Source organism: Maylandia zebra, linkage group LG7 (assembly GCF_041146795.1).
Source record: "Maylandia zebra isolate NMK-2024a linkage group LG7, Mzebra_GT3a, whole genome shotgun sequence".
In the NCBI taxonomy this organism is placed as follows: Eukaryota; Metazoa; Chordata; class Actinopteri; order Cichliformes; family Cichlidae; genus Maylandia; species Maylandia zebra.
In genome coordinates, this window is record NC_135173.1 from 20253042 (window position 1) to 20264898 (window position 11857).

The following is an 11857-nucleotide window of genomic DNA, read 5'->3' on the forward strand; positions in this document are numbered from 1 at the left end:
GGGAGGCAGCTTACCTAAATTCTCAGAATTTAATAGTGCACCGGCAAAGTTAAACACCCTCATAATTGTTTTTAGCTTTTCTTCTCAAAGCCCTCCTCATTATATGAATCAAACTGGAGGACCTACAGTGAGCGGCCGTGCCAAAGCGTGTCACTTCCTCGGCTCTCTGATGTGAGTTCTCTGAGAATGTGGAGCCTAGTTCTGGTAAAACAATATTATTTTATTGTACAGGAACACGGCTGTGCTAATTCCTCAAGCTGCAAACCTCACGGACCACAACTTTGTCTATAATTTGCTGGGAGCATATGTTCATAGCAACGGTACATAAAGCGGAACGGAAAACAGTAGTAGAGAGCGCAGTAGTCAGTTCAGCGAGTGGTACACAAAGCAAGGGGTTTTCCTCCAACTTTCTTCCCCTTCCATGGGGCCCTGGAGACAGGATTCCAGCACCAGTATGGCTTTGGTTAGAGCTTATTCTCAGTATTTTTTGGTGTCATAACTTTATTATATGTGCACAGTGACGTAAAATAACTTTGTTATGTAGTATCCATGAACTTGCATGTGCTCACAATGTTTTAAAAGCGGTATCATGTTTCCATTTGATTCACCGGAGCTGCAGAGTGTGTTGCACGATGCTTTGTTTTTGCTTTTGAAAATGATGACCTGGAGCTTTTATTTCTGGGTTTTAGTGTTTTGATTCAATTTCTATAGTTTTGCTGCAAGACGGGGGAAAAGTAAGAGAAAAAAACCAAATGATCTAAATGTTACTTGAGAAACAGCACTCTGCAACTTCCATATCTGCTTTAAAAAAGGTTTGGCATCGTGTTTTTTATCATTATTATTATCATTATTGTTATTATTATTTTGTATCTTGTGAAAATCCCACAATATGTGTAAAGACTCTTGGCCACCAGCAGGTGACACTTTTCCCTTTGTTCACTGTGGGCCATTTGTGTGTGACAAGATGTTCTTACAGGTAATGTGTGAATGTGATGTGAAACTTGAACTTCGAGTGTGTCGCTGTGTTGTGGAGATTTTATTTTTTATGCAATCTACTCTCCACCCCCCACCCCCAATCCCACCCCACTCCCTTGTGTCCCCTGTGGGAGTGAGTGCATGTCTGGGATGAGGGGTCTTTAAAAGGCTTTCCCCTTCACTGCTCCAGCAACAGCAGGCTTGGCCTGTGTGGAGAGGCAATTCAGCCACTCTGCTGGAAACCTGCCGGTTTCTGTGTGTACTTCTGTGTATGTATGTGTGTGTGTTTTGCTGTTGTTTGGCACCCCCTCCCCACCCCTTCCCTACCAGGAATCCAGCCTAAACTACTTCTCTCCAGTCCTTTTAGTCTACTGAATGTCTTTACCCATCCTCTGGCTCACCTCACCTTTACCGTAACCGAATCATATCTTTGCTGTGATGTTCTGTAAAGCTTGATGTCTGCATGTTTCGCTACATCTTTCTTAGGCTGTACACCGTCCGTATGTATCACATTGTGCAATCGGAATTCTCAGAATCCCAGACGTGTTTTATGGGGAAGCGTGCTGACGAGGACAGAAGGAATTTGTTTCTGGCTGGCAGGATTAGTAAAGGAAATTAGCTCAGCATCTCCACTAGCTGCTTTGTAAAACATCAGGTCAGTCATAATAATAACAGATGAATGCGATAACCTTTAGCAAGTCATGGTTGTCAGGCCATTTCTGCCCTCACTTGACCTTTTTTTTTGTATATTTTAACCATTTGTCCCATGATGGGGCAGACACACAACATGACTGACCTTGGCCTGGTTTTTGGAGAGAAAAGGGCGCTCTACAGCCAATTCTGTATCCAAGTCCCTTCAGTATATCTTTTCCCTTTCCTCTCCTGTCAACAACATATCTTTACTATGGCCTGTGAACAGAGAAGAAAGCAAGGCCCGTTGAGGTCAGCGGCAATGTTACTACATCAGCTTGTCTATAGTACACAAGTGCTGCCTGTATAGTATCCCCGGTTGTAAATCTTCTATGCTGTGTCATGTGAATTCTGGCTAGCGGTGTGCCTGCCTCCGTCTCTAAACACAGATTGCAGTTTTAGCGGCAAGCCACTACATCCAGAGACTTCTTTTTATGTCCTAGTTTCGGCAGATGGTCAAAAGACACGGCGGGCCATCGCAGCGGGAGCCGCTGTCCAAAGTGGTGTGGTCAGGTAATGTGAAGGCCAAAGCATACTGAGTCAGTATTTCTGGTTTTAGCCCCCAACGCAGGGCCGTAACAAAAGAAAACAAAACAAATGTCTGCATATGAGCTCCCTTACCTGTTCTCAGTGAAACAAGCCTGATCTTCTTGCCTGCTTTCTTGGCTGCTACAGCAGACACTTGCCACTAAACTCCATTAGACATCTGGTTTAATATTCCCCCATTCTTCTCTCCTGGATGTTTCCAAGTTCATTGAGGTTTTTCTGGTCACTCCAATTTTCCACTGGCAGCTAGCAAGGCTATCCCAGGGTGGTTCCTCCTGGAGTGCTGTCAGGACTCTGGGGCCAGCCTCTTTTGGGGCTTTTTGCTGCTGTTATGGGTGCATTTTCTCCTTCAAAATTTCATCAGATGCACATCTGTTCGGGGGCCTCTTTCTTTCTCCAGAACACAGGCGTTTTAAAAAAAAGATGTTGCACACGCAGGATGCACATGCTACACCTTTGCATTGCTATATTAATGTAACTGAGCTAGGCAGTTCAACAGCAGAATATAATCTTTGGTGTCTAGACTCTGACTCATCGCCCACTCTAAATATGATACAGAAATTGGGAGTGATGAGTAAACATCCACACAGAGCCTACAGGTTGGGTTGGTGAAGGGGGTTGACATATCAGGGTAGTGCACTGACATGTCGGAGGGAGAAATGGGAAATTCTGCAAGTAGACCACCAAACTGAGAGGAGGGGTGTTTGGGATATGACATGTGGAAACTGAAGCATGTTAGCGTGCAAAACACAGTGTGGCTGGAGTTGCCTGTCTGAACTGGCTTCACTCCACTTATTTTGTTCGTAACCTTTCCATCTTTGATTTATGAGTCAGTCACTTTCAGGGAAACAGAATGAAAGCATTCTATATTCTGATTGTCATCATTGCCCCACTAATAGCATAACTCATTGAGTACCACCCTTTCTCTGGAAACTGCCTTTATCCTGTTTTAAACATTACAGTGATGCTCTGTTTGTGCATCTATGTGTAAACGAGCTTTTAACAGTGTATGCGCGCAAGGGTGGAGGGAAGTGGAAGTGTGTCGTATTATTTTATTATGTGGCCGGTCAGGGAGCGTTTGCATGTGTGTGTGTGTGCATGTGAACAGAGCTACATTGCAGCTGTGTGACTGCATTTGTGTATGAGGTGGGGGCAGCAGAATGTCACCACAAGCTGGTGGGGCACAGCTCTGCTGCTAACCAAAGAAGCAAGTGGTTGTGAGTCAGTGCCCACCAGGCAAACCTGTGGCTATGGTATTAAGTCTACAGCACCAGTGCCAGGGTAGGAAATTAACAGTGGCTTTGGGTGAAAACATCTCTGAGAGTTCAAAAATGCCCCCGAGACCAGAATAGGAGGTGTAAAAAGTCCCTCTAAAAAAAGAAGAGGAAATGAAATGGAAAACAGCTGCAAATGGCTGCATATTAGCAGTATATTTAGGAGTACATAAAGCACATTGCTTTTGAAATGAAAAAAAAGTTGAATAAAAATTTGTACACATAAGCTTTAGCGGATAACACAAGCTATCGAGTGTTTGCTTGGCGTCCATAAAGTCGTTTTTGTCTTGTTTCCTTATAATTTTCACTTCATTTGCTGTATTTTTGTATTTAAAGGCTAATCAGTGTTTAGAACATATAGTCAAATACACTGAAACTGTCTACAATGTATAAAAAATAATACATAAAAAAATAGAATTCTCTCCAAAGCCTACAAGGATGCTACCAGAATTTACTCATAAATAAATAGGTTTCTACAGATGTGTTTTGACATCCAGCAGAAATACAGTAAAGAGGGGATCCTTGAGTTCATGTGGTTGCCTGCAAGAAGCATAAGAAAAACAGTGGTTGCAGCGACATGCTTGCAAAAGTATAGGATAAGTTTGACTATCATATCCGTTAGCTTGGAGGCGGTATATTGAACACTTGTGACAAGTTCTGTATGTACAACTTTATATTCGGCCACTCATTTGAAAATTTACATCAAGCTTTTATGTTCACTAGCCTGCTGAAACCGGATGATTCTTTTTGATAGGTCATGTACTGTGACGTTTGCAAACTACCGAACACGATGAACCTCTGAGAACCGCTGAAAAAAGAAAATGATAAACTGACATGGAGCTTTTGGCCCTCTGAAGTGCAGAACAACAGAACACATTTTACCTAGAGTGATTCCAATAATTGCGACTGAGTACATTACACAACACACATCAAAGACTTACAAAACATTCTTCTCCACAGGCTGAAAGGCCCCTTAAAACACTCTTTGGCTAGCCTTGTTTCTGAGGATTGCCTCCTTCTAGATTACTGCCACTTGGAGGGAGACCAGGGTTGTAATAACCCGCAGTCCTTCCTATACCCAGAGACGATGTCTTTTAAGTCAGATCCCTTTGTAGCCATTAGGGGAATAGTACAGTTATTTCAGATATGCAGGAAGTGAGTGGAATTGTATGGTATGGTTATTGTCACCGTCCTTTTAGCTAAAGTGTACCCAGGTCCTTTACATGTTGTTTATTGTATATATATATAATTTTTTTTCTCTTATTGACACAACAAGAAGTCTATACCTCGGGCATTGGCATTCTCAATTTTTTTCCCAAGACATTGAATCTATTTTTTGGTTTTTAAGTGATGACAGTGCACATAGTATTTTATCTAGTGACATAAGCCGAAGTAGAACTTTTTAAAGCCAATAACAACTAATCTAAACCTTCAGTTTGAGTGCTTTCATGGCCAGTAAGCATGCACTGTCTTTAAAGCCTGAAGTCAGACTATGAAACATAGGTAGAATTAATCTTGTTAGGTTTAGCAGCTGCTCTTATCTTCTGAGGTCCTGGTATTACCTGATCTAGGCACCACAGGGCTTCCTTTCTTGTCAGTGATCAGTATCAGAGTCAGCGAGACCTGCAGACCCCAACTGTCTGCAGTGTGGGCAGCAGTACAAGGTGCTCCTGTGGAGGAATTCAGCACTTTGGACAGCACCTACCCCAGCTCTCCCCACACTGGAATTCCAACACTGCACTCTTGCAGGCTAGGTCCAAGGAATTTGTGGTGGGAAGTATGACCACATTTCTACCAAGGTACAGAAGGCAAGCTGTTCATGAGAGGAAAGCAAAATGGTGGCTTATCGAATGATGGGAAAGATTCTGAATATCTGTGGTGTTGTCAAAAATCAAATTCTCTGCGCTGTAAAATGCTGTGAGTGGAGCATTTATCTGTTTTTCTTTTTCAGGCAGCCGGGAAGCAGCTTTTACCTATGCCATCACAGCGGCTGGGGTGGCCCATGCTATCACCGCAGCATGCAGCCAAGGCAACCTCAGTCAGTGTGGATGTGACAGGGAGAAGCAGGGTTATTATAATCAGGAGGAAGGCTGGAAATGGGGAGGATGCTCGGCAGACATCAAGTACGGCATAGAGTTCTCTCGCCGCTTCGTGGATGCCCGCGAGATTAGAAAGACCCCACGTCGTCTGATGAACTTGCACAACAATGAGGCAGGCAGAAAGGTAAAGAAAGATGTCATATACTTTTCTTTTAGCCTCGAAGTCACAAAAACCCCAGAAAATGCTTAAACAAATCTTACTTAAATTAATTACTTAAATATTATGTAAACTGTGCACAATAAATGTCTATCCTCAAGAGAGCATACTTACTGTGAAGTGAATTTTTGCATTATCTTGATGACCTAACTTTTGTTTTTACCTCCAAACAAAGAAGGTTACTCATTGGATTAAGCTTGCGTTTGGTGATCACGCTGATAAATGATACCGCAACGAATAAATGGACGTCTGGAGCAACTAAATAGAGCTAGCAGCACTATGGAAGTAGTTACAAAGAACAATTGTTATTTATTCTTTAAGTCACTTGATAGCAGTTGATAGCATGGCATATCTGCCAGCCAAAGATACAAACAACTGGATGAATGGATTTAATGGCAAACATGTGTTTATCCATAGATGCAGAGATGTGTCCCAGACAAGCGGAGCTCTCCCAGATAAAGAGCTCAAAGTCGCAGACTTGTGACAAAAAGCTGCGATCAATCAACAGATCAGCAGTTTATTTCTTAGAGAACAGATAGCAGAAAGTCATGAAGAACGTTAACGACCAGGAAAAAAAAGACAGAGAGAGTGTGGGAGGTGAAAAAAAGAAAAAAGACAATACTTAGTTGAAAAATGGATCTAATTAATAACTTCAGCTGTATAATGTTCACTGGGAAAATGGAGCCTTCCCAAGTGGTTGCCAGATGGAGGACTGCCATTTATCCTTTCCAGTTCCTTTCATGGAATTATGAAGTGTAAAGTCAGGAACAGGATATTATTGCAGTTGTCTGCACAATACCAAAACATGTCACTGCCATTTGACTGCATCTATTCAGGGTGTGAAAGCAGGCCGACAATGCTAGTGTTAACACAGCAGACTGATATGGTCTACGCTGCATGCCATGGTACTGGCAGCTCTCTCGATTAGAGCTGGCACTATTGCCGCTTTGCTCTTTGTAGCTCAAAAAAATTAAATGCTATGAGGAAGTGTCAGATTCTTTTTTTGTGTGCATACTGAAGGAAAGCTAAAAGTTTAAGAACTTATAAGGACACAGAGATTTGGGCCTTCTCTGATTGTACCTCACTTTGTTTGATGATGCATGCACAGTTACTCCAAGAGTGTCAACTGCATCACATAGGTATTAAATATTTAAAAAAAAAAAACAACATCCAAAAGTTAAAGACAGATAGGAGTCTTATTGGAAAACCAACACTGATCCGATCAGTCCATCTGCAATTTGCCAGATGAAGGCACACACATATGCATCGCTATATATGTAAACTGGATTTTATGTAGTTACGTCTGGATTTTGTTCAGATGTGAAGCCTTTAAAATGACGAGTGTAAGAGGGCTTTGTTGATTGTTACTATTACTCTTATTAATGGAAAAACAAACCAAAAGAAGTCTACATGCAGATGTGTGTTTGACAAGCCATCTCAGGGCATCTCAGTGCATCTGTATGCGGTGATGTGTATCTGGTCATATTGGACTAATCAGTAACAGATCAGAGGCTTTGATGGACACACTTTAAGTAAATGTTTCCATACATATGTCAGACTCCTTATGCCAGACATTTCTTGTGGTTTTTGTACAGTGCATTTTTGGAAATCCTCACTCTGAATTAATACTGGAGGCAGGCTTGACATCTGATCCCAGCTTTTATGTAGTCGGGAAGGCTCAGTTTTTTAAAAAAAAATAATCAAATTTCCTCAAACCACATGAGTGCGTAGACAAGACAGAGAGAGCTATATAACATCACTTGTGTACATTTCATAAGTGTGTGATAGAAGTGATGACTTGTGCTGTTGGCAAGGCGTCATTCCAGGAAAAAGCTGCACAGCCACCCAGCAACAACAGAGACGCCCGCTTTGCTCAAGCAAACGAAGAGTTTTTAGAGTCATGGCAGATTTGTTAGCAGCGGGTTAATAGGACTCAACTAAACGACACCCCCGTGATTTCTCTGTCCCTTTGTCTTTTAGGAAAAAAATACTTTTTTTGTTTTTGTTTTTTGTTCTTTCTTACTCTCAAGGGACAAAGGATTGACACTTGAATACTGACAACAGCACGCAATATTTACCACATGCCGCGGGATTAGGGAGCAAAGAGAAGACTTTCTGCCCTGTGTGTACCATATGTTGGAGATAAACCAACAAATCTTAAGACCAAACCTAAGAAAGGGAGTTACACAAAATAAACTGTCATATAGTCCCGTCTTATGATTGTAATATAACATAATACATCAAAATCTTACCCATATGGGAATAATGCTGTATTTTTTTGTCATAATATTGGTTAAGAACCCACTTAAACCATGTGTGTTGTCCAGCTGTAAACGATTAATTGAGTTTGCCTGTTTGTACACTGCATGTGTAACACATTTAATTGCACAATGGATTCAAATTTTCAATGGCGATCAAAAACATATGAGATATTTTTGTTTCTGAATCAGTGATATGTTTTATGAAAACCACAGGCAAAATTACTACTATAGGATATTTCTTGTAAAAGCTAGAAAAACACTTTATATTGTAAGGAAAGGAGAGAAAACACCAACAATCAGATGAGCCCCTGTGAGCAAACACTCGGCAACAGTGGGAAGAAAAAACTCCCTTTTAACAGGAAGAAACACAGAGGGGCAGCCATCTGCCATGACTGGTTGAGGGTGAGGGAAGGGAGATGCGATGACATGCACAATATAAATGAGAGCAAGAGACTTATAATAACTAATGACTAAAATAAAGTATCCACATCAAAACAAAAGGTGTTCAAAGATCTATATATTGGTCGATTGGATATCAATGATTTTCTTATGGACTTCCACTCTAGTCAAACTATGCAGATGTCTTGAGCTTTGCACTCATGTGAAATAGAAATAGAAACAATAATAACAACAACAACAATAATAATAATAATAATAATTAGACACTTTAAACATTTCTACCTTTTTCCCAGCACACTGGAAATCCATAGAGAGAAGGAAAATTGAAATCTTCATCTAGGGGTTCTATTACCTGAAAGTCCTATAACTGCTAGAGCTCTACAGCTGACCTGTTGTCTCTACCACTCCCCAGGTTTTAGAAGAAAGGATGAAGCTAGAGTGCAAGTGCCACGGCGTCTCGGGATCCTGTACCACTAAAACATGTTGGACTACTCTTCCGAAATTCCGCGAGATTGGCTACGTACTCAAGGACAAGTACAATAAAGCTGTGCATGTGGAGGTAGTCCGGGCCAGCCGACTGCGCCAGCCCACCCACCTCAAGGTAAAGCAGACTCAGGGCTACCGTAAGCCCATGGAGACAGACCTCGTATACATTGAGAGGTCGCCCAACTACTGCGAGGAGGACGCAGCCACAGGGAGCGTGGGAACCCAGGGACGCCTGTGCAACCGCACCTCACCACATACGGACGGCTGCGACCTTATGTGCTGCGGTCGGGGATACAATACACACCAGTACACAAAGGTGTGGCAGTGCAATTGTAAGTTCCAGTGGTGCTGCTTCGTCAAATGCAACACATGCAGTGAGAGGACGGAGGTGTTTACCTGCAAATAAGGACATGAAGAGCTCAGTGCCAGAAAAAGTGACGCGCAAAGGACTAGCTAAATGAGGAAGAAGCGGGAGAACGAGCAGGAAGGTGTGTCTTCGAGATTTTGAAGCGAAGCAATGGAATTTACACTATCAGCTCTTCGAGGCATCGTTTTGCACAGCAGAATCTATCTAATTGCTTTTCCGAAAGTAAATTCTAATTATCAGTAGGTAATACCCCCAAAACTTTACTGTCACATTGAGGTTGTGCTTATGTACTGATGTATCCGCAGTGAAGTTGGGACTACGTGTAAAGAATGAGACCCTCGGTGGGAACTGTGCTTTGCACTCTGGGATTTGTGATGGTTCGATTGCAATATAACCAGACTTGCATGGAGAGGAACTCACAGTAACCTGGGAGTTGATCGAAGTGACAGCCATTGTTAAGTCTTTGACGAGAAACTCTTTGTGGGTTTTGTCATTTTTTCACTAACGGGTGGGGGCATAAGTGAATCTTGACATGAATGATACCCCTAGCTTGGCTGGGGCTAATGGTGGAGGTCTGTAGAAATGAAGAACATTTTGTAAGTGTGGTGCATCACGCTGCGCCAATATCTGAGTGGAGAACTCTGTTAAAACCCTCTGCTGCCAACTGGAATATGGTGGAGTATGTTAGTTTTCCAGTCACACTGGAACTGTCTGTTCTGAACACTGAAAATAAATTGTCTATTTATGTTATAGTATCTTAAAACAAAACACTAACGGGTAGACATGTCTTTTTTTTTTGTACTAAGTGTAAAGAAAAATACTTTTTAGAAACTGACTGGAAAAAATGTGTGTCTATTAGAACATGACCCCCCCCCCCAAACCCCTACAAAACCTAATCTTTTCTTTAAAAAAAAGGAAGAAGAAAAGAAAAAAAAAGTCATAGCTACTGGTGTGTTGACAACAGAAGAGATCTTTACAGCATGTTTCACATGTTTCAGACACCTGGGCTCTACTATGTTGTAGTTTAGCTTGTTTGCAGTCCTTTTTCGCTCCCTGAGCAGTAACAACTATTTCAATGGTTGTGCAATTTCAAAGACAGTAGCATGAAAACACTGCAGAGATCCTTCCTAAATTCATTAAACATGAACATTAAAACTGTGCTGGATGTGGATGTGTTAAGTGCTGCACCTATATTTTCTATTTTAATCTATGAGAACTAAATGGCTCCCATTTTACTCAGTTTGATGGTTCAATGCTAAAATATCAACTGAAGTTTAACCTGCAGTTCATCTTAATTCTTTTTTTTATTGATAATTTTTTCAAATTCAACCAAAGATTAACTTGGAACTGTTGATTTTCTTTTGCTTATTCCCATTTTGGCTATAGGGGCATTTTACTTCTGGCTAAATAAGCTCTCCTCTGTAACAATAATAAAGGATATTTCCACTTTATTACAACTTGGATCTTACTTGAGGATTCATGATCACATTGTGCTCACTATGGTAATGGCTGAGAGATGATAACATGGTGGCAGAAAATAGAAATAAGCAATTGTAAAAAAAAAAAAAGTACTTTATTGGTAAGGGCACCCAAAGTATACTATATGGATAAAAGTATTGGGACACATTTCTTCATCTTTAATTCAGGTCTTTTCAGTCCCACTGCTACATGTGCATAAAGTCAAGCACCTAGACTTATTTCTAGTTATTCAGCCTGCCTTTAAAAGCATTTGTGAAAGAATGGGTCATCTCAGTGAAGCTCAATGAATTCAAGTCTATTACTGTAATGGGATGCCACCACTGCAAAAGTCAGTTAGTGAAATTTCTTCCTTCTTCGACAGTTCATGATGAAACTGTTTGTTTGTTTGTTTTTCAAAGAACCACAGTAACTCATCCACAAAGTGTCAGACAACGTAATTGCTGAATGTGGACGCGTACTTTGCATAAAAGCAAAAAACTCTCTGTGGACTCAATAATTGCAGAGCTCCAAAGCTCAGTGTACCGGGAGCTTAATGGCATTGCTTTCCATGGCTGAGCAGCTCCTGTAGCTATAATGTGGAGGTTTGCCCATATAGCGTATATCTTATAATATGTTGTTTCACAGAGTACACAGAAAGCTGCTTGCTGAAGTTTGTTGAAGTTCAATTATTATTATTTTTTTCAATGACAGATGTTTACAGCAGAAAGATGGGGCAGTATTTGTTTTTCTTTCCAGATAAATTCAACTTGAGACAAATTTGAGATGTTTCAGCATTCTCATACCCAACTTTTTAAGTAAAATGTCACAAATGAAACCGATAGAAAGGTGTTGCTATAAAGTACAAAGAGAATCTACATTGCGCCTGAAGGTGTTAGCACATCCAAACCCCTTTAAGACCATAAATATTTGGTTTCACAACCTGTATTCAGTTTTGGCAGAAGTAGTAGCATTTCTTTAATTGATCGCTTTTAGAGATGATGACATGTTTAAATTTAGAGGATGTCAAGGTTGCTGTTTAGACCTGCTCTCAATCTTTATGCTAAGCTAAGCTTTTACACCTCCCGGCTCTAGCTCCAGACTTGACGCATAGATAATGAGAGTAGAATCTGCCAGTCTTCTCTAAC

The 11857-nt window shown here is 41.1% G+C and overlaps 1 protein-coding gene across 2 annotated transcripts in view; it reads left to right on the plus strand.

The window, feature by feature from the left end:
• The window catches only part of wnt7bb (wingless-type MMTV integration site family, member 7Bb), a 31753-nt gene extending 21042 nt beyond the window's left edge, over positions 1–10711 (plus strand). For both annotated transcript variants that reach the window (XM_004563824.3, XM_004563823.3), the window contains exons 3-4: positions 5437–5708; positions 8814–10711. In XM_004563824.3, coding sequence (XP_004563881.1) covers positions 5437–5708; positions 8814–9293 — 752 coding nt within the window. In that variant the 3' untranslated portion in view covers positions 9294–10711. The remainder of the gene's footprint in view (positions 1–5436; positions 5709–8813) is intronic.
• Positions 10712–11857: the final 1146 nt, after the last annotated feature.